The sequence below is a fragment of the Dreissena polymorpha genome, chromosome 10 (genome assembly GCF_020536995.1).
Source record: "Dreissena polymorpha isolate Duluth1 chromosome 10, UMN_Dpol_1.0, whole genome shotgun sequence".
In the NCBI taxonomy this organism is placed as follows: domain Eukaryota; kingdom Metazoa; phylum Mollusca; class Bivalvia; order Myida; family Dreissenidae; genus Dreissena; species Dreissena polymorpha.
The window spans coordinates 38220081-38244263 of record NC_068364.1 but is presented as its reverse complement, the minus strand read 5'-3'; the positions used below and the strand labels follow the sequence as shown (position 1 = coordinate 38244263).

Genomic DNA, 24183 nt, shown 5'->3' with positions numbered 1-24183 from the left:
AAATTACAACTAATCAATCTATTATCTTAGTGCGTATTGATTCTGTAAAAAACGATTGTATTATCAATCATAATAGTGTAGCGAGATGCGTGGAGCAAGATACATAATCAATACGTGTATTAGTTTGAGTACAATACATCTGCAAATTCCGCTGTCTATAGGAATAATCAGGACACAGCTCGGACAATGGTAGTTAATGGCAACCAAGTCATGCAAAAAGCTGCTGTCGTTGATGGTCTCGCATACAATAGAATCATATCCAGTGACAGTTTATTAAAAGCACAAACATTTGCCATTGAACGAGTCACTGTTATTAATACCACATCCACTGCCTGCATGCAATAGCATCGCATTCAGTGCTAGTATGTAATTTTATTGATATATATATATATATATATATATACAGCGCAGCAAATTGCGAGTGAATGAGTCACTGGTATTAAAGGGACCTTTTTGCAGATGTTGAAGTTTGTCATTAAATGCTTTATATTGATAAATGTAAATATTGGATCAAAAAAGCTTCATTAAAATAAGAATAAAATTAAAGAAAGAAAAAAGTAAACCTCAACTGGTGGTCGAACAACTGACCCCTGGAGTAAAAGTCTTACGCTTAGACCACTCGGCTATCCGTTCTCATACAATAAGTGATGTATTTTATGCTTTATATAAGCAATCCTTGTAGTGTCACAAACTATAACGACAACAACATAATTCTCCAAATTATTCAATCGTTTCGCGTTGCAACGCTTTATAATTTTCATGTTTTTAAATTGTCAAAAGATGCATATAATGGAATTTTTAGAGCATGGTAAATGTTCAGTATTACTGTTTCCTTACAGATATCATAACTACAACGAAAATTTGCGATTTTGAAACATTTTTGTTTTAATTTGGTCCAAAATCGTGACATTTCCTTTTCATGGCACATCCACTTATATTTTTAGTTTATTACACCATATACAGTGAGAATCAATGCTGCACACGGCCATTTAGAACTTAAATTGTAATAAACTTAAAGTGTATTACCATTTTTGCAGTTTCATCAGAATTTTTATTCTTTAAGGTTTATAAAAATTTAAACTTACATGTTTTGATGTGATGACGTACTAGAACCAATGAAATTGCTCGACTGTCCAAATGTGGTGATCCCATTTGCAGTTATTACTGTTTATGTTTTTCCTGTGTTTTTGTATTGTGTGTAATTGTGTTATAATCGGACACTTGCTTCAAATAAAGCAAGTCGTTGTTATCAACAGAATGATGCCATGTTCATGTAACTTGAGCTTCATCAATTCATTTACGTTTCAAGCACATTACTGTCAAAATTTAGGATACAATCGTTAACACCATAACCGATTATAAGTCGTTGCTATTTTAGCACATCGGCTAAAAAAATAATGGAGATGTAATTAAATATTCATGTTTGGTTAAAACCCCAAGTGATGTTTCTTCTTTTTTATTTATTTACTAACGAGCAAATATGATAAGTCGTATCATCAATAATAATATTGCTAATCGATAGCATAGGACACATGCTTTTTGAGCTTTACGGCAGTCACGTGATGGTAAACATTAGGCGGATATTCAAAACATAAACATAGTAAAAAGAGAAGCATTCATGAAATGTTTTTTTTTATTTCTACATTTACTTCATCCTATTCCTCTTTAGTTTACAACACGAAAATATTCTCTTTTAACATTTAATTGGTGACCCACCATAGCTCATCACGAGAACTAGACATTTTCTATAATAAAATCAGATTCATAAGTGAACTCTTGTAACCACCGTGTAAAGTAAACACGTATTTCACTATTCCTGACAACTGTGAACAATTCCACGGATCGAATCCACGGATCGAAACAAATTAATTGTATAGCATATGTTTTGCTTCCTTAATGCATTGCATTTCAAATATCTAATGAACAAGTTTCAAATATCGAATAAACGATATTTTAAGCGTTTTCCCGGAATCTTATTATCGAAAGCCATTACCGGTAGTAGAACAAATTTTGTGGAGATCGATATTTCACGCTTTTTATTGATCGTCGCGGTAGTTATTTGAATGATATTTTCCAGTCTGTTACATTACATATGCGCAACTAAATAACTAATAAGCAAATACAAAACAAGAGATGTGTTTGTCAGAAATACAATGCTCCCTAATGCGCCGGTTTTTTTTACCTTTGACCTTGAAGGATGACCTTGACCTTTCACCACTCAAAATGTGCAGCTCCATGAGATACACGTGCGTGCCAAATATGAAGTTGCTATGTTCAATATTTCAAAAGTTATTGCAAAACTTTACTATACAGTAAAGTTTTGTGACAGAATGACAGACAGAAAGAAAGAAAGACAGAAAGAAAGACAGAAAGAAAGACAGGCCAAAAACAATATACCCCCGATCTATCGATCCGGGGGCATAAAAAGATTCTGAATTATTTGTATGTATCTATATACTTTGAAACGCGCAGATGTTTATCGCACAACCCGTGCATAATTTATTGAACATCTACCTCAATCTATCTAAAATCTATTGTCCGATACGTAAACTGAGTTACTTTCCCTTGAATACTCTTCAAATTGGAAATGCGCAGACGACTGCATTTCACTTCCGGGGTGTTCACAGATATAGATCGATAAACGAAAACAATGGATGACGCAGTGAAAAAGAAAGCGAGAAAGACTCGAAAATATTGTTGTATTTGTAAAGGAATTTATAGAGGCATGATAATTGATAACAGAAAAGTGTCTATGCATCGATTTCCACAGGATAAATGTTTAAAACGAGTGTGGATTCAGCGATGTAAGACCGTGATGAGAACATTTAAGTGGAATGCCAACAAGTTTCTGTGCAGCGAGCACTTTGTTGGATTAAGAGGGCCAACTGAAAATAATCCGTTGCCATCGATGTTTCCAACAGAAAGCGGAGACACAAAGACATTCCCAACAACAGTAAGTTACTCAACAATGAATCGTTGGACATTTCTTCAAAGTACAATTTATCTTAAAGGGACTTTTTTACCGATTCTCTCCATTTTCAAATATGTAAATAAACGTTTTTCATTTTCACTACACACATTTTCTCTGCATTACGATTAACTGGACACCAGCAGTGCATGTACATTTATTATATTTAATAGAGATATACTTGAGGCTTTATTTTGCTGATTGTTATTTTTACAGTCTCTTGAGAGCACTGACTGTAACAACAACAGTGATGTCAGTGATGATATTAGCCTCAACGATGCTTTCCTCACAATTGAGTCTGACGATGATGAGAACTACCAACCCGGACCGCATTTCAACGTACCAGATATAGAGACCATCATGGAGGTTTCAGCCTACCTACACGATTACTGTGCATTACCTGTATTGGTGCCTAAAAAAACTGGAACAAGGTAATATTTAAACTGGCCACAGGCGCATATGTACATACGTGTAGTATAATTTTAAAATAAATATCATTATATTTTTCTATAGGTTACATTTATAATTAAAAATAAATAAATTGCTGATTAAGCATAAATACTTTGTTAAGAACACAACTCAATACATTTAAAAATTAAAACAGTTATCAACTTAAATTTTAAACATTAGTTTTCAATGGCTTATCATCAGTTATGAGCTCCTGCAGCGCTAAATATATTTTATAGACTTACTTGACAAATGATTTATAACTTATAATTATAGTAAATAATTTTTTTTCAGGGCTACGTATGTTCAGGCAGAACCAGATATGAGGTACGGAAGTACACAAACAGAGACTGATCCTATAAAAAAATACACAACCAGTTCAACACAGACAAAAACACACACATGTGAAGTTGGCATTCAGTGTTCCTTGCCGTTGCTAACGTACTATGATGTTAAAGACAAAGATGAACAGTTGTGCTTCTATACAGGTATACCCAGTAATGAACATTTTCAAGCTGTCTTTGACGAAATAAAGGACAACGCAGAAGAACAGACCTCACGAAGGAAAGTAAGCTACACTACGAATCAAGGAGGTCGACCGCGCAGCTTGTCAGTGATAAACGAGTTCTTCATGGTATTGATGAGACTGCGCTTAGGACTTCTGATTGAAGATTTAGCCTTTCGATTCTGTTTGTCAAAATCACAGTGTAGTGACATTGTTAACCGGTGGATTGACTATTTAAGCGTGCAACTTGCTGTCCTAGTGCAATGGCCAAGTATAGAAGTCATAAAGTCCAACATGCCAAAATTGTTCAAAGACAAATTTCCAGATACCCGTATCATTGTTGACTGTACTGAGATTTACACTGAAGTCCCTAGCTCTTTGCAACTTAAGTCCCTAATGTACAGTGACTATAAATCACACATGACTTACAAGGCGCTAGTAGGCATTAGCCTGAATGGTGTTGTGACTTTTGTATCTGATTTATGGTGTGGAAGCATAAGTGATAAGCAAATTACAAAGGAATGTGGCTTACTAGACCTGTTAACCGCAGGTGATGCTATTATGGTGGATAAAGGTTTTACAATAAGTGACTTGACAACACCAAAAGCAGTCAAACTAATAATACCACCGTTCAAAAGAGCCAATAAGCAATTCTCCAAGAAAGACGTGCTTCTCACTAAAGACATTGCCATGTGCAGGATACACGTTGAGCGACAAATGGAAAGGATTAAGAATTTCCGGATACTTCAAGGAAACATTCCTATCTCAATGGCCCCTCGTGTCTCTAAACTGTTCAAGATATGCACATACTTGACCAATCTACAACCTCCACTTGTGCAGGATTAATAAACAAACAATAAATGAAATTGTAATGTGAAATGTGCTCACACAATGACTGGCTAACAAACACTGTTTAATCTCATGTTAACAGGAATGACCTTGATATAGAGTTACTTGAAAAACTGTTAACATATATGTACATATGTTTTGCTTGAAATGCCTGTTTGCATAATTTGTTTATCACTGACTAACACGTACTTGATTTATTACAGTAAAATAAAATAGTATGTTGCCTCAAAGACTTTGTGTTGGCTTTCTAAATAGTAAGATACAGAAGGAAAGTCCATATACTAGTATTACCGTATTTGTTAAAGTATTATTTGGGTGTTAATACAAACTTGTAGGGCATGCTTAAAGGGACTTGTTTATAGATTGTAAAAATAAGTTTTCCAATTGTGTCATAAAAATAAAATCAAAGAACACTTCAGTATAAATTGGGGAGCAAAATGCCCTTATGGTGTAGACTTGTACTGAAAATACAGCTGCATTATCATTTCTGCAATGCCGTGGTTAAAATAAGCACTTTAAGGCATTTACTGACACACTTAAAAAAAATAAAAATCTTTTTACATGTCCCATTACAGCAGCTGCTTTTGAATTGGGTATAAATTCATTTTAATGATGCCAAATCTATATTTCAGAAACACTTCAAGTTACACAATTATCTGACTTTCAACGTTTTCAAACATTTAGTTGGCTCTTTGCATATAAATAAATACTTTCGGTAGTAATAAAATGATTCATTTTCAAATATATCATTTATTTAAATAAATATAAACAATCGGATTAAATTAGATGTCTCTGGAATATGATCACAGAAGTTAAAGAAAGGAATACAAGATTTATAACCAAGCATTGTACACACATTTATTTCATGCATATTAACTTGAACAAGTCATTTAATCTCGTATTATTTATAATTCATAACAAACAATCAAGTCAAATAATAATATCATATGACAATTCAAAAACATTGTAGAGTACAATCCTATGTAATGGTACATCTATTTCCCATCAATGAATTTATATAACATGAACATGTATTTATTTTTTCAAACATACAAGGCGCATACAAGGCGGTAACACACAAGGTCAAAAAGTAACCTTTCACTTTCAAACAGAAACCATGTCTATAGTAGTAGTACTGATCTTATTCATTTTATTGCTTATAGACAGACACTTCTTATGTACTACCAGTCCATTGTTCAATTTCTTCAAATTAAAGGTACATTCCTATACACACGTAGGCTGTACAACTCCGGGATGAAGGACTTAATGTAGAAGTCATCAAGTCTGGCTTGCATTTGCATCCACAGTTTATTATTGAACGTGATACGCTCCACTGACAAGCCGGCACATGTCCAAACAACAAAATCGCACCACCTTCTACCACTGACTGCCATTTGTCCTTGTACTTGATAGTAGTACTGGTGATTTTGTTTCAAAACCACCTTTCCATCGACAAGGGAACAGAAAAAGTCTTTGTCATTACAACACTCCTCAGGTGTGATCATCCGCCACTTCATTGATGCGGGGCATTTAATTTCAACAAGTCCATGACTCTCTTCACAATGTGGACAATAAACTAGGCCATCTGGACTGGAACCAAGATGTGGGTACCTTTGGTTTACTAGCAACCCACATTCTGTTACTTTCAATCCCTTATGGACGGTGTTCATTTTCCAGACGTACATTTTCCGTGCGGGTTTTTCATGTTTTTTTCCATATGCAGTAGATTTGTTGGAGAAATCAGAATACAGCATCTCCTTCAACAGGTTGTCAGGCTTAGTGTCAGTCTTTCGTTTAAAAACTTTCCCAAAGAATGAAGAAGTTATCCTCTCTCTTCGGGCAACCTTCCATGGCTGGCTACTCTGCCCCCGAGTCATTGTTTCCACAGCCTGACAGTCATCGGCACTAATGTTAATATTTCTAAAATGGGCCTCAAAGACTGTGCAACACTCGGGCGACTCTAAGTTCACCGAGTCCCTGTACATGAACTCAACTTTGTGGATAGTTGGTATCAATGGCTCGGGTTCCTTGTGCACGGGAAAGTTTTGCAGCCAACCTACATTCAAGGATTTTTCAGTAAGTCTGTTTCTCAGTCGTTGAATGTTCACTGTACTTTCTGTGAATGTAGCATTCTCTTTTACAAACAAGCCACTTACAGGTTTCCTCAATGAGGATTCGAACTTGTGTTTCTTGAAAATCACACTCTGACTCTTTTTTGGACTTAATTTCCTCTTCCTGGGATTTGACCACTTGCATTTTTGAGATGTTGAGGAATGCTTGCCATCTTGCACTTTGTTACAAATGTCCTTCACTGCATACAAGAGCGCGCCGATGTGGTTACACGATTCACCTTCTCTGAAAAAATAATGAATTTGACAGTTGATGGGCAAATAAATAATTATGCAGTAATTGAACTAGGTCACATTTTTCCTTTCAATTTAATTTTTTCAGAATGTTACATGAACAAAATGCATATACAATGGTTTAGGCAGAAAAATAAATCAATAATTAAAGATTGCATACAGAAATGATAAATATAATACTAAGAAACTCCAAAAACATCAACAGGAGAGAAATCCTTATGATCAACCGAAAGTCCTTAATTATTTTATTTAAGGCAAGTGAGTTATTGCCTTACAGCACAATACAACACAAAACATCACGACACAACATAAGACACAACATGCGATCAAATAAAGACAATACAAAAGAGTGCTTATATTACATTTTTATTATAATCAAATATAAATGTAAAATAAAATTGAAATGCTTCAATATGGCCTGTTCCTAACTGAATGTGGATATAAGTAACAAAATTGTCTGTAGCGTATGTAATCTCACAAATGGATAAACACAGCAGGAAATGTATGATATTGGCATTGTTTTACTGAAAAAGGTTTATACAGATAATGCGATATGAAGGATAATTACAACATCATGATAACAGAAATTATTGCAAAACAAGCTAAAAATAGTTACCCTGCTGGACAATTACAGGTTGCAGAATGCACACATCCAGTCACTTTGGAAAGGAGAACCCAAGGTCGATAATCTGGAGACTTTTTCTTATCGGCTGTTGGAAATGATGGGATGACAGTTGCTCGGATGTAGAGATGACTTGTGTTTTCATCGATGCTACTTGTTTGAAAACAAATAAATATTTATTTTACATCTTTGTATGCTTCTATTCCTGTTTTACCTGAAAGTCAAAATCTGTCAGTAAATGCAAAGTATAAATTAAAATGATAAACTGTTTGACCGTCGGAATGTCTAACAAGTAATTAACCCATTTAAGCCTAGTGGACTCTCCCGTCCTTCTAAATTGGATCAATTTATTTCCAAAATTAGGGATGTCTAGTATATTTATTTCTATATTTAGAAGATTTCTTACAGAAATTCCTTTAAGCAAACAGCGCAGACCCAGATGAGACGCCGCATCATGTGGCGTCTCATCTGGGTCTAAGCTGTTTGCCAAGGCTTTTTTCTATACGCCAGGCATAAATGGGTTAAAACACACAGCGCTTTTTATATTTAACAATACTTTCATCAAAATTATTATGCAGATCATATAATATGAAAACACCATTAATAATAATTTTTATAGGCATGTTGAACTGATGCCACAAAGACTTATACTGACCTGGACTTTATGTACATGTCCATCTTCATAGAACACTTTAGACTTGAGATGTCTCTGAGAATTCATTTTTAACACTAGATAATTGTAGATGTCTTTATCTCCAAATTCCGGGAGTTTTGAATAATCATCTGTCCAATTATCTAATGAGTCAGGATGGGGAATTTTCTCACCCGAAGGTGTAACAAATCTGTGCGAGCTAGCATTATGCTGCAACACGCCATCGTCTTCTCCGTTTACGTCCGAAATACCAAGTTTAAATGTCCCTTTTACACGATCAATTAATTGCTGTTTATTGCCTGAAACATTCTGCCTACGGCTAGCCAAGTAGCTTTTCAATTCTCGTACTTTAAATCCTGTCAAACTATCATTTTTCTCACACGCTTCGCTGATTCCTTTGTCTGCGTCCGACATCTTGAACAATGAACACCCCGGAAGTAAATTGCTGAAGAGCTATAAGGGGAGGTAATTAGGTTATCGTACGAGACAATAAGAGTCGCGTTCTGGAAAAACTGGGCATAATGCATGTGCTTAAAGTGTCGTCCCAGATTGCACAGGCTAATCAGAGACGACACTTTCCGCCTAAACTGGATTTTCGTGAAGAAGAGACTTCCTTTCAACAAAAAATACCATAAAAGCGGAAAGTGTCGTTCATGATTAGCCTGTGCGGACTGCACAGGCTAATCTTTGACACTTTACACACATGCATTATGCCCAGTTTTCTCAGAACACGACTCATAACATCAAGGTTCGCATTAGTCGCCTGTCAGTCCCGATATTCACAAAACTCCTTCAGGAAATCTCAACTTAAGTTTAATTTATGGAACATGTACTATCAAGTTTTCTGTAACAAGTCTGGAGTTTGCAAAACAAAAGGTTAAAATTGTACCCACCGTAGTAATATTTGCTTGTTTAAAACATAACTGATAAAACAACTTAAACTAACATAGCCATATACTTACTGAATCTCATGAAATGATTCGCGTTCTTAGAAAACTGGGCATACTGCATGTGCGTAAAGTGTCGTCCCAGATTAGCCTGTGCAATCCGCACAGGCTTATCAGGGACGACACTTTCCGCCTAAACTGGATTTTTGTGAAGAAGAGACTTCCTTTAAACAAAAAATACCCTGATGATGGCGCCAATAAGGCCAGTAAGGCACGTTCCAGTTAAAGTTGAACAACTCAATCAACGATATAGAATGGTATAAAAAATGATGTTCACTAAATGCACAAAACCTTAAGTAGTGGATGATTTGCTGATATTAAGGGGTTTTTCTATAGATTTTTGGTTTTTAGATTTTACAGCTTTTTTATTTACAGAATTTTAAACAAAAAATGGAAACAAATGCGTACTACTGTCCTGTATAATTATCATCCATTTTGTTTGTTGGTGTATTTAAACCGGGTATTGTTCACACAAGTGTGCTAGAATCTAGACTTACTGTTGCAAGCAGATGCGAAATTCAACTGCATTAAGTTTGAACCTATTTATTTAACCCTTAAAGCGCTGGAGCTGAATTTTAAAGGCCTTTGCAAACAGTTTGGATCCAGATGAGACGCCACAGAACGTGGCGTCTCATCTGGATCCAAACTGTTTGCTATTCTGATAGTATTCTTTGAAAAAAAATCAAAGAAAATGCTAATTTTAGAAATTCAGCAGACGACATTTTAGCAGACGACAAATTACCCAGCATGCAAAGGGTTAAGCTCGATTGCATAAATGCAAAAGGCTTATCTAAATATTCTTGAGTCCATTTTTAGACTAGAACTATTACTTGGTGTCTTTGGGGGGAGATGTAAAGAGCGCTCACACAGTGGGGAACGTACTTATGACCTCCCGGTCGCTAGGCGGACACCACATCCACTACGCCACGGCAAACAAGCACTACTTTGGCATAGTATCCCACATAATTATAAAACCGTGTAATTTCATTGCGAAGTAACTATTTCTGGGCTTAAAGTAAGTTTTATCTTCAACCCTGAATACTAAACGTGGACCTTTCCAAGGCGGTTGCCCAAAACAACGCATGCGAAAAGTATATTTTAAAGTAATATGAATTTTATACATTATTAGTAGAAGTATTACAGGAACAAACCTGCTTAAAACTACTTATAAAGTAATTGCAATAAAGTAAAACTACTTATAAAGTAATTGCAATTCTGTAGTGGCGAAATATGATATGTTTGAAGCTAAACCACTATTCTAAAGGATTGTCAAGCACTTAGGATGATCTTTGCATGGTAATAAAGTTAGATGAAATTGATAGAAACGAGAGTTTCATAAGGAACTGTACTGAATTAAAAATGCATGTACGACTTTCCTACCATGAGCACTGGACGATTAAAGCGTTGACGGCCGTTGCAAGAAAACGGAATATTCGCTGACGGAATTAAGTGAGAACTATAAATGAAAAGGATATACTTCAACAAAATGAAAATTCTCTCATATAATAAGTGATATTGCCATACAGACGATCAATGTTAAATACCATATATACGGTTCTTACTTATCTATAACCTAAGAAGAAGAAATGTCATTTTATAAAACTTTCATTAAACAGTTTTATTTATGCAATCACACATGTACGTGGACTAGTTCAATTCTGTTACCCGAACTTAAATCATTTGTTTATTTTGATATTGTATTGAACGTTTTGTGCTGGATTGTATAGGCAACTAGTCGCTTGACATAAATAAGAGATAATCAAAGTGAGAAAATCAATGTATTATTTAATTGTGTTTCATTATATTTCATTCTGTAACAAACCTATTTTATTATAAATCATTATATTGCGACGAGAAGCGTAGAGCAAGATAAAAAATCAATACATGTATTAGTTCGTGTACAATTCATATGCAGCTTCTTCATGCTATCGGATTAATCATGTCAAGGCTCGGGCAATGGTAGCTTATGGCAACAAAGTCACGCAAAAAGCTGATGTCGTTGATTGTCTTGCACACATTAGCAGCGTATAAAGCTATTGTCCATTAAAAGCATTGCCAGCTGCGAGCCAACGAGCCCCTGCTAATTATAACACAACCACTGCCTGAATACATAATATAGCATAGCATTGCCCTCACTAGGGCGGGGCAACCAGACATGACGTGTCTTGAAATTGTCTACCAGTGCACATTACGGTCTCATTGGTCACCATGGTATATATGAATCAAAAACAAATTCGATTATCCGAGCACAAATGACCTACTATGGTTCAACATTAAATGTTTTCCGCTGAAAGGTAAATAAACGTCGAAATACACACGCGTACATTCGCACCGTATCCATAGATTGTCCCGAGATCAAAGGCGCAGCCAGTTGCGAGTTATAAAGTTAATGATATTAACCCATTTATGCCTAGTGGACTCTCCCATCCTTCTAAATTGGATCAATTTATTTCCAAATTAGGGATGTCAAGTATATTTATTTGTATATTTAAATATTTCTTACGGAAATTCCTTTAAGCAAACATCATGATGCGGCGTCTCATCTGGGTCTACGCTGTTTGCCAAGGCCTTTTTCTAAACGCTAGGCATAAATGGGTCAAAGTTGCTAATCACACCATATACAGTGGCATCCCATGCTTCTCCCGATCATTGAGTTGTTCAATTGTAATAAAAATTATATTTATTCTCTTTTTTGAAGTTTGATTAGAACTTAATGCTTAAAAATTAACATCTATTAACACTTAAATTTTGTGCGAATTAATATAGGCTAAATGTGACACCTAAAACCTGTTAAAGTACTTCGCATCGACCGTACCAATGAGGTAACCACATCTGTATCGACCGTACCAATGAGGTAACCACATCTGTATCGACCGTACCAATGAGGTAACCACATCATCGACCGTACCAATGAGGTAACCACATCTGTATTTATTACTGTTTGTGTTTGCCCAGTGTCTTGTTCTGTGTCAAGTTGTATTGCAATTGGGCACTTGCCTAAAATAAAGGTAGTAGAAATCATAAGAATGATCCCTTCGGATATAAATGCAGTTTCAGTTTATTTATATTTCAATCACATCACTGTAAAAATGTAGACCCAATCATGGGAATCGAGCCCAGTGGTACATCGTTGCTATTTTAGCACATCCACTATTCATCATACATTTTATGGATCCATTTTATTTCAATGATATCTCGTGCTGCTGTTCGTACTACTCTTGGAAGTTGCTTCTATAGCATTGGGTCAGTTTCTGTGTCCAATACATAGTGCAGGATCACGTGACAATTAATTTTGTTATTTTTAGCATAGGAATTAATTGGGTTTTATGTACTCAAAGTAGCTTATTTGGTCAGACAAGGCTTTGGCTTCGATAAACACGCGTACACAAGCGCGTGCAAAAGAGTAAATACGTTGTTACATGTAGTTGAAAAGTTGGCGAGAAAAGAAAAGTATCCAAAATAAAAGAAAATATGCTGCAAATATTTGGTAAACAAAATGACAAGATGAATCAAACTTGTATATAAACTTCGTTATTTGAACATCAAGAAATTGTATATAAATGTAGTGAATAAATTAAGCGGAGACGCAATACATGAATTACAGTCTAAATGATGACTTAATAGGAAGACTCATAAAAAACATATGAAGCGAATACTTTTGGGGAAATAAAGTGCTTCTTAGCCAACACACTTTAAAGTAGTCCATGCGATTCAATGTTTGTACATTATAATACTAATGAATGTTGGTTTTCATCAAATGCCTTCAATAATTAAAGGGGCCTTTTCACAGATTTTGGCATTTTTTTAACTTATTCATTAAATGCTTTATATTGATAAATGTAAACATTGGATCGTAAAAGCTCCATTAAAAAACAAGAAAAAAAAATACAAAAAGTAAAAGAACATTGACCGGAGCAGGTTACGATCCAGTGACCCCTGGAGTCCTGCCAGAGTCCTGAAGTAAAAACGCTTTAGCCTACTGAGCTATTCTGCCGAGTACACATTGTTGACGTATTTTATACCTTATATAAGCAATCTTCGTAGTTTCACAAAATTTAACGACAAAAACAGAACTCTCCAAATTATTAAATCGTTTCGCGTTGCAACGCTTTATAATTTTTAGGTTTTAAAATCGTCAAAAGATGCATATAATGGCTATATTAGATCATGGTTTATGTTCAGTATTACTGTTTCCTCACAAATATCATAACTAAAACGAAAACTTACGAATCTGAAACAACTTTTTTCAATTTTGTCAATTTACCAAAGCGTGAAAAGATCCCTTTAAGGTAAATGTAATTCTCGGTTTGTAAGCGATTTTATCAACAAGAGGTATAAGCCACAAAATGCATCCCCCTCTCACCCCCCCCCCCCCCCCTAAATAAACCATGCCCCGTTGACCTTTGCTTTTGATATCCTGGTCTCAAAATCAAAAGCCAACATGCTAATTTATATATTCTCGCAAGTTAAAGAATTCTCTAGATACTGTGTGGTTACAATCCTCTATTAAATTCAAGTCTGAAAAGGATGACCTTACAAGAGCACCGCATATCGGTTGCCACGCTCGGCTACGGGTGCAGTTTTAAATAAATGAAAGCTTGTCAGATTTTATTTTTTAAGAGGTCACAGTGACATTTACCTTTGACCTAGTGACCAAAAAATGGGTGTGCCGTGTAGAACTCATCAAGGTGCATCTACATATGAAGTTTCAAAGTTGTAGGTGGAAGCACATTGATTTTAGAGCGAATGTTAAAGTTTATGTTAAAGTTTTATATTAGAGGTCACAGTGAACTTGACCTTTGACCTAGTGACCCAAAAATGGGTGTGGCGTGTAGAACTCATTAAGGTGCATCTTCATATGAAGTTTCAAAGTTATAGGTGGAAGCACTTTGATTTTAGAGCCAATGTTAAGGTTTTAGCACGACGCCTACGGCGGACGGCGGACGGCGGACGTCAGACGGCGGACGGCGGACGACGAGCTGGCTATGACAATACCTCGGGTTTTCTCCGAAAACGCCGAGCTAAAAAAACTATACGCTTCTTCTATTCCTCTCTAGTCACCAAAACACTAATATGGTCAAACGGTTCTCGTGCACAATTATAAACAAACTCGTCTATGAAGAAATCAGTTGTCAGGTTAATACATTCATTGACTTCGACCGTTTGACCTCAAAGTTTATAAACGTCTTTCTTCGGTCAGCATACCAATTTGGATTATCGTTTGTCAGACTTTTCCATAAATATCGAACAAAGTGGTCTTACGGACCGACCGACCGACCATCTGAATGACCGACGGACAAATGCACAGTAATAATATAAAGATTATAATGAAACCTTATAACAACAGAATTTTCACAAGGACTGTACTGAATAACTTGAGCGAGTTCTTCCGCCATTAATGGAGCGTTGATGGTCGTTGCTAGGAAACCAAATATTTGCTGAATGAATTATGTGACAACCATGAATAAAAAACATTCACTTAAACAAATTTAGAAAGTTTTCTCCGGTACGTGATATTGTCATACTGACAATCAATGATAAATACCGCACATAGTGCGTTTTCTGTTAACTGAGAAGTATTATTGGTCATATTTACATTAAACAACTTAAGAAAAATGCAATGAAACATTTGCACTCAGCCTTCAAATGCGGTAACCCGAACTTTAATCATTTTGTATGGTTATTGTTTTGTTTATATTATTTTATTTTTCTTATTTTTATGTCTGAATATACCGTCCGTCCTTCTGTCCGTCCGTTCGTCTGTCTGGCTGGCTGGCTGTCTTCCACTTGCCTTAAATGTTAGATAATCAGAGTGCAAATTACAAATCATCAATCCATTATCTTAGTGCGTATTAATTCTGTAACAAACGATTGTATTATCAATCATAATAATGTAGCGAGATGCGTGGGGCCAGATAATAAATCAATACGTGTATTAGTTTGAGTACAATACATCTGCAAATTCCGCTGTCTATCGGAATAATCAGGAGACGGCTTTGACAATGGTAGTTAATAGCAACAAAAACATGCAAAAAGCTGCTGTCGTTGATGTTCTCGCATACAATAGAATCATATCCAGTGACAGTTTATTAAAAGCACAGACATTTGCTATTGAACGAGTCAATGTTATAAATACCATATCCACTGCCTGTTTACAATAGTATAACATCTAGTGTTAGTATTTACTAAATAATAGTATTGCTATATATAAAGCACAGCAAGTCGTGAGTGATTGAGTTACTGCTATTAATACCACACCCACTGCCTGCATACAATAGCATCGCATTCAGTGGTAGTATGTGCTCAATAATAGTATTGATATATATATTTACAACAGCAAGTCGCGAGTGATTGAGTCACTGCTATTAAAGGGACATTTTCACAGATTTTGACGTTTGTCCTTATATTGATAAATGAAAGCCTTAGATCTAAAAAGCTCAAGTAAAAAAGAATAAAATTAAAGAAAGAAACAAAGTAAACCTCAACTGGGCTCGAACAACTGACCGCTGGAGTAACAGTCTAACGCTTAGCCCACTCGGCCATCCGTGCTCATACAATAAGTGATGTGTTTTATACTTTATATAAGCAATCCGTGTAGTGTCACAAACTATAACGCCAACAACAGAATGCTACAAATTATTCATTTTCATGTTTTCAAATCGTCAAAAGATGCATATAATAGAAATTTTAGAGCATGGTAAATGTTCAGTATTTCTGTTTTCCTCACACATATAATAACTTCAACAACAATTTGCGAATCGGAAACATTTTTTTTATATTGTCCAAAAACGTGACAAGGTCCCTTTCATGGCACATCCACTTATAGTTTTGTTTATTACACCATATACAGTGAGAATCAATGCTGCACAATACCATTGCGAAATAAATTTGTAATAAACTTAAAGTGTATTCCCAATTTTTGCAGTTTCATCAGAATTGTGATTTATATAAATTTTAACTTACATGTTTTGCTGTGTTGACGTACTAGAACAAATCAAATTGCTCGACCTTCCCAATAAGGTGATTACATTTGCAGTTATTACTGTTAATGTTTTTCCTGTGTTTTTGTATTGTGTGTAAATTGTGTTGAAATCGGACACTTGCTTCAAATAAAACACGTCGTTGTTATCAACGGAATGATACCATATTGATGTAACTTGAGTTGAGTCGCTGTTAACCCATTTATGCGTCTAGAAAAAAGGTCTTGGCAAACAGCGTAGACCCAGATGAGACGCCGCAGGGTCTGCGCTGTTTGCTTGAAGGAATTTCTGTAAGAAATATTCTAAATATAGATATAAATATACTAGACATCCCTTATTTTGGAAATAAATTGAAGGATGGGAGAATCCACTAAGCATAAATGGGTTAAGATATAGGCAACAATCACTAACACCATAACCGGTCATACGTCGTGGTTATTTAAGCAACTCCGTTAAAAAAACGACATATAATTAAATATTCATGAACAGAACCTGTGTGGTTATAATCCTAAATGATGTTTCATATTTGTTTTGCATTTCCTTGCGAGCAAACGTGAGGAGTTGTATCATTAATTATTCACATTGGTTGATCAAGTGTTTTCGTCACAATAGCATATGATGCATACTTTCGTCGCCTTAATTCTAAAGTCGCGAATGTCAAAAATTGCAAAAATGGCATATTTGGTATCATTTTATCGGGCTTGACGAGCTCTACACGATGCAAAAAAAGGATATTTGTACCTTTCTCTACTTTGGCACTATTCACCCCTCAACATTGGCGAAACGTGACAATTTTCTATTCATTTTAATTCTAAAATCGCGAATGTCTTTGTGTAGGATTCAACCAAATAAACGTCGCCTTAATTCTAAAGTCGCGAATGTACAAAAATTGCACAAATCGACATATTAACAAAAATTATTAATTCATATAACTTTTTTTATTTTAAAAGCAATTGTTTTAAAATTTTGCAAATTGATAGATTGCATACATCTCAACCACCTGTCCAAATTTCAAAAAGATATCTTGTTTTATAATACATGGTTTGTTATTTCAAAACTTTAACAGCGAATTTCTCGAAATCACTTTTTTGGACTTTCGTGAACTTAGAATTAGTGAGACGCTTTTTGAGCTTTACGGCAGTCACGTGATGGTAAACATTTGGCGGATATTCCAAACATAAACATAGAATTATGAGAAGCATTTATGAAATGCATTTTTTTATTGATTTCTACGTTCACTTCATACTCTTCTTCTTTATTTTACAACACGAAAATATTCTCTTTTTACATTTAATTGGTGACTCCGATTCAAACCACACCGATATATGAGTCGTGTTCTGAGAAAACTGGGCATAATGCACGACACTTTCCGCCTTAATTGGACTTTTGCTAAGAAAAGACTTCATTTAAACGAAAAATGTCATAAAAGCGGAAAGTGTCGTCCCTGATAAGCCTGTGCAAATTGCACAGGCTAATCTGGGACGACACGTTACGCACATGCATTTTACCCAGTTTTCACAGAACACGACTCATATTATTAAGTTAACCTTCTTACCAAGTGGATGACATATGTGGCAAATAGTTGACGACACTCGACGCACGACGATGGACGCCGACATTGGGTGACCACCATAGCTCATCATGAGAACTTCGTGTTTAGACATTTTGTACAATAAAATCAGATCCATTAGTGACCTCTTGTAACCACCGTGTAAAGTAAACATGTATTTCACTATTCCTGACAACTGTGAAACATTCCACGGATCGAATCCACGGATCGAAGAAGTTAATGGTATATCATATGTTTTTGCTTCGCTAATGCATTGCGTTTCAAATATCTAATGAACAAGTTTCATATATCGAATGAACAATATTTTACGCGTTTTCCAGGAATCTTATCATCGAAGGCCATTACCGGTAGTAGAACAGCTTTTGTAGAGATCGATATTTCACGCTTATTATTGATCGTCACGGTTGTTATATGAAAAATATTTTCAAGTCTGTAACATTACTGAATAAATTATTAGCCAAATCCAAAAAACATTCAGAATTATGTGTGCATCTATTTACTTTGAAACGCGCAGATGTTTATAGCACAACCCGTGCATAATTCATTGAACAGCTACCTCAATCTATCTAGAATCTATAAGAGTCGCGTTCTGGAAAAACAGGGCATAATGCATGTGCGTAAAGTGTCGTCCCAGATTAGCCTGTGCAGTCCGCACAGGCTAATCAGGGACGACACTTTCCACCTAAACTCGATTTTCGTGAATAAGAGACTTCCTTTAAACGAAAAATACCATAAAAGCGGAAAGTGTCGTTCCTGATTAGCCTGTGCGGACTACACAGGCTAATCTGGGACGACACTTGACGCACATGCATTATGCCCAGTTTTCTTTGTACACGACTCATAACATCAAGGTTCGAATGAGCCGCCTGTCAGTCCTGACATTCAAAAAACTCCTTCGGGAAATCACAAATTAAGTTTAATGAAGGGAACATGTACGATCAAGTATTATTTAACAAATCCTGAGTTATCTGCAACACAAAAGATTAAAATATTACAGTAATATCGCAAACCAGGCTATATCTCAGGTAGATGAGAACAGTTATGTTGCAAATCGGGAATATATCTTGTAGGATTAGAGCAAAAATGTCGCGAAACGGGCCATATCTCAAGTAGGATGAGAGAAATAATGTCGCAAACCGGGCCATATATCATGTAGGATGAGAGCAATATCGTCGCAAACAGAAATATCTCGTGTATGATGAGAGCAATAATGGGTCATATCTCATGTCGGATGAGAACAATAATGTCGCAAACCGGGAATATCTCGTGTATGATGAGAGCAATAATGGGTCATATCTCATGTCGGATGAGAACAATAATGTCGCAAACCGGGAATATCTCGTGTATGATGAGAGCAATAATGGGCCATATCTCATGTAGGATAAGAACAATAATGTCGCAAACCGGGAATATCTCGTGTATGATGAGAGCAATAATGGGCCATATCTCATGTAGGATAAGAACAATAATGTCGCAAACCGGGAATATCTCGTGTGTGGTGAGAGCAATAATGGGCCATATCTCATGTAGGATGAGAACAATAATGTCGCAAACCGGGAATATCTCGTGTATGGTGAGAGCAATAATGGGCCATATCTCATGTAGGATGAGAACAATAATGTCGCAAACCGGGAATATCTCGTGTATGATGAGAGCAATAATGGGCCATATCTCATGTCGGATGAGAACAATAATGTCGCAAACCGGGAATATCTCGTGTATGATGAGAGCAATAATGGGTCATATCTCGTGTAGGATGAGAGCAATAATGTCGCAAACCGAAGTTGTTAAACCATTCTCTTTTGCGTACGAACATTTAATAAAACTTAAATTATATCAAATGATTTGACTGAATGTAGTCACCCCGTACTTTAGAATTATAATTATTCCTAGGATGTTAAATTGATTTTGTATGTTGACCGAGCCATGACTATAACAAAAACACTTCGGAAAACTACCGACGCAAATTTCTCGGTTCTTTCTCCAAAATCAGAAATCAACGAGTTTACGAGTCTACGAAAGTCATTTTTAAACAACGAAATATAATGTCAACAAAAATAAATGATTTTACATTACGTAGCTTTTACTCACATAGTGTGCCACTCTGGATCAGCCGACGATTTTGTTGCTTAAATCTGCCTATCTTACGGAGGATCCCGGAGATAGTCGATGTATCACGATTGATAGTGTTCTCGCCATAGGTCAACCATGCGACACTAAAGTGACCCCTACGTTACACTGTTTTTTTTTCGTTCTGTTTTTGTTATTTGCTCAATAGACCACAGGTGTTGGGCGCGTGGCCAATTCATTGAATCATTATCAATATGTCAAAAAATATCTTCAGTGAATTGGCTACGCGCCCAACACCTGTGGACAAAACACGCGGAAGCAACCCACGGTACGAACTTTATGAAACATTAATGTAAGTTTCTGTCTGACATTTAACCGTCCCAACGACTGCGGCGGATCGATAGCTCGTTCCACACGTAAGCATAGGCACTTCTAGGGAATATGGTGGCATCCGAACGACGTGGGTATATTCTTAACTATTGATACATAACAATAAAGCGGTAATTCGTCGAATTCTCAAACATCATCTGCGCAAAGTTGCTGGAAAAAATATTAACGGACAATAACGTTAACGGCCGTTTATTGTCGTTTAAGCTTTAATCAGCTGGATCACGACCATTTTTTTCTATACATATGAGCCGTGTTCTGAGAAAACTGAACTTTATGCATGTGCGTAAAGTGTCATCCAAGATTAGCCTGTGCAGTCCGCACAGGCTAATCAGGGACGACACTTGCCGCCTATACTTGATTTTCGGTAAAGGGGGACTTCCTTTAAACTCAAAATACCATAAAAGCGGAAAGTGTCGCCCCTGATTAGCCTTTGCGGAATGCACATGCTAATCTGGGACGACGCTTTACGCACGTGCATTACGCCGAGTTTTCTCAGAACGTGGTTCATATGACGGGCATATTCGACTCCGCTGGTCGATGCGTTGAGACTTTATTGTTAACTTTCTATTGAGCAGTTTAGCAAATTTTTATAAGTTCGTGCATTCAAAGACAATCGTGTTTTAACGAAGAAATAAGTAATCATCGAACTCATTGATAATCTACGGATAAATCGAAAATTGTTTCGTGATTATCCATCAGTTATTGCATATTTATGTTTCTTTCTAGATACTTAAAATGTTGCTTGTAATTGTTAGGGTCTGTGCTCCCAAGCATGGTAGTACGTGCAATCTCTGTGAAACATTGATTTCCCCCAATCATTGACGGTCCCAATGAACTATTTACATAACAAGACTATGTCAATATATTTATACTTCTTTAACCGTAAGTCCATTGTATTTTGTTGTTTTTCCTCGATGCTGTTGTTGTTGGGCTCGATTATCGTCTGTTTCGTAGGTCGATACAGCCGACACATTGTCAGTTTGGTGTATGTGCGTGCAAGCGTGAGCCCGTCCGTTAATGCGTGCGTCTGCTCATCTGCTCTTGCCCGGACTATAACTTTTTTATTGATCATGACATTTTAATGTTCCTTACCACAAATATTCAGACTTGTCGAACGACCTGTGTCCCTCACCTCAAAAGTCAATTTTATCTTTAAAGAACGTTACTTAAATGTGGGCATCATCAAAGATAATTGACATAATTAAAAGTCAATGCTCAAATGTGGCAATCACAAAAAAGTCAAGGACATAAAGATCACTGCTTAAATGTGGGTAGCATCAAAGGTCAATGACATATCAAATTTAGGCACCATCAAAGATCAAGGACATAATAAAAGGTCGATGCCAAAAGGTGGACATCATGCAGCTTTCGAATAGTTAAACATCAACAGTTTTCTGACACGTTGTACATAATTTTCCACACGTGTTCAACGTTTGGTATTGACATGTTGTATGCAAGACCCGCGTCCTCAGCTCAAAGGTTAATGACATAATAAAAGGTAAAGGCTGAAAATTTGGCAAAATAGATTTTGAGCAGACATGAATATTTTCATTCAACCGGCAATTTTAAAATATTATTCTTCAACTGTCAACACTGTTACATGACGCGTTGCACCGAATGCACGTGGCCGGAGTTCAAAGGTCACGCTCAAAGGTCACGTTCAAAGGTCACGGTAATCTTGTTATTATACGGGCTCGACATATTGCCGAAAGCCATATAGTGCGTAGGAAAATGTCGATATTTATAACAAATAAAAGAAACAGAAAGTATTCAAAAGAATATGTCTTCATCAAAAACAATTCTGTACATTGCTTTGAAAACATATACGGATATTAATGTGTGTGTACATTGCTTTGAAAACATATACGGATATTATTTTTTTATTAATAGGGTTAGAAATAAATTTTTGACATGAAGTTGCGCAAAAATTGTTGTTTACAAGACTAGACTGGCATATTTTTATTTGAACAGAAATTGCTAACAGCGGTATCCAACATGTCTTTGAATTACTTGCAGCTAACGTTTCCTCTAAGAAATTACCAATGACCGATGAACAATTTCTTGTCCATAATTAATTTCCGTTCTATTAGGCTTTTAGAGTAAATTGACGCCATAACTGTGAGCTACGCGCATGTAATAGGAACATTACGGCTGTTAGAGACAAAAACGGCATTCCTTTAGGGCTCGATAGCTGACACTGGCGCACTTAATACCGGACATCTCCAGCTTTTTTCTCAATTTATCATAGTCCCAACTCCATTTTCTTAGAAATAATTACATGCATCAGACATCACATAGGAGAGAACATTAGAAGCGCTATACGTACAGTATAATTATAGTGCAACACCGTACAAGAAGATGACAAGAACAACAAGTACACATAACAAGATGAACATTTATCCCACAAGGAGAACAGGTACATTTCGTGTAGAAAATGTACATCCCAATTATTGCTTTAACGATAATTATGTATATATTATTGATTATGCGGGTTTTTTTCTTTTCACTGAAGTAAATATGACGTGGTCCGAAGAGAAGTTCTATATAACTGGTATATGGGTGGAAATACTGTACATGACTTTTATAATCTGATGAGCAAAACAGATAATGAAACAATATTGAAATTATGTTTGTATGTGTATTTTAAATGTAACACGAACACAATATTATACGTTGATATATTTTGTTACTAAGATAATGTGTTTTGAACTACATAAATGTGTTATCTTTTGTGTCAAGTACTGTGTATTTTGGGCCAACGGACTTTATTTACTTAAAAAACTGAGTTGAGTTGAGTTGTAGAAGAATTATATCACAAGTAGATCATGTAAATACCACGTAGAACATGTACATCACACCTAGACGAATTACTTCACAAGTAGGTCAAAACTAGAACAAGTGCGTCGCAAGTAAAACAATTACTGCAAGAGAAGAACAAGTACTTGACGAGTATAACAAGAATTCCACGTGTTAAACCAAGTACGTCATAAGTAGAACAAGTAATTCACTAGTAAAGAAAGTAAATAACAAGAAGAACAAGAAATCTACGTTTTACACGAAGTACGTCACACGTAGAACACGTACATCGCGAGTAAAAACTTCATAATATGACTAAGTAGTTCACGAGTAAACCAAATATTCAGGAGGTGAACAAGTACCTGACTAGTCAACCAAGTATATCACAAGTAAAACAAGCGCATCACAAGTAAAGCAAGTACATCACAAGTAAAGCAAGTACTTCACAAGTAAAGCAAGTACTTCGAGAGTAAAGCAAGAACGTCACAAAATGGAACAAGCACTTCACAAGCTGGACAAGTATATCGAAAATTGACGAAGTGCTTCACAATTTAAGCAAGTATTTCACGTCTTAAACACAGTAAATCGCAAGTAAAGCAACAACCTAACGTAAACAAAGTACGTCACAAGTACAACAAGTACATTCCAAACGGAACCATTTCGTCAAAATTAGAATACGTACATCAAACATGGAACAAGTACTTCACACGTAGAACTAATACATTACAAGTAAATTAAGTAATTCACAAGAAGTACAATTTTAAACGTGCAACGGTGAAACTTGCATACATTCTTCATTATTAAAGCCACACACCTTGAAATTAAGCACATGTTAATCAATACATCTAGATGCAATTTGAAAGTGTGCAAAATTGTCCTTCAACCTATAGCCTAGTTAGCAAGTAATTTATTATTCTGTTTAATTTTAAACCGAAAGTAGAATTTCTTTACGTGTACGTTCATTTCGACAAACACGATTATTTTTAAGTTTTAAAGCGCAAAAAAGATGGATTTCTACTTTGTA

At 35.8% G+C, this 24183-nt stretch overlaps 3 protein-coding genes across 4 annotated transcripts in view; 2 read left to right on the top strand and 1 right to left on the bottom strand.

Moving 5' to 3' along the window:
• Positions 1-24183, top strand: part of LOC127849056 (uncharacterized) — a 41007-nt gene that overhangs the window by 12058 nt on the left and 4766 nt on the right. The window lies entirely within an intron of this gene.
• Positions 2631-4999, top strand: LOC127848577 (uncharacterized). Its single transcript, XM_052381123.1, has 3 exons — positions 2631-2953; positions 3185-3399; positions 3710-4999. Exons 1-3 carry the CDS (start codon positions 2651-2653, stop codon positions 4764-4766), a joined length of 1575 nt encoding a protein of 524 aa, XP_052237083.1. The 5' UTR covers positions 2631-2650; the 3' UTR covers positions 4767-4999.
• On the bottom strand, positions 5611-8855 carry LOC127848578 (uncharacterized). 2 transcript variants are annotated; one of them, XR_008034588.1, is made up of 3 exons: positions 8410-8855; positions 7749-7968; positions 5611-7124 (listed from the first exon to the last, which is right to left on the bottom strand). XR_008034588.1 is itself a non-coding variant. In XM_052381124.1 (3 exons), exons 1-3 carry the CDS (start codon positions 8436-8438, stop codon positions 5975-5977), a joined length of 1335 nt encoding a protein of 444 aa, XP_052237084.1. In that variant the 5' UTR covers positions 8439-8855; the 3' UTR covers positions 5611-5974. The 2 variants fall into 2 exon arrangements, 1 of the variants encoding a protein (XP_052237084.1); XM_052381124.1 differs by having other exon boundaries at positions 7749-7904.

Bases quoted from the DNA above. Each gene is read 5' to 3' on its own strand.
- LOC127848577 (XM_052381123.1), top strand. From the start codon at position 2,651: ATGGATGACGCAGTGAAAAAGAAAGCGAGAAAGACTCGAAAATATTGT. The intron at 2,954-3,184 runs GTAAGTTACTCA...TTATTTTTACAG, and splicing joins CAAAGACATTCCCAACAACA to TCTCTTGAGAGCACTGACTG. The intron at 3,400-3,709 runs GTAATATTTAAA...ATTTTTTTTCAG, and splicing joins CCTAAAAAAACTGGAACAAG to GGCTACGTATGTTCAGGCAG.
- LOC127848578 (XM_052381124.1), bottom strand. From the start codon at position 8,438: ATGAAGATGGACATGTACATAAAGTCCAG. The intron at 7,905-8,409 runs GTCAGTATAAGT...TCAAACAAGTAG, and splicing joins GACATGTACATAAAGTCCAG to CATCGATGAAAACACAAGTC. The intron at 7,125-7,748 runs GTAACTATTTTT...TTATTTTTTCAG, and splicing joins ACCTGTAATTGTCCAGCAGG to AGAAGGTGAATCGTGTAACC.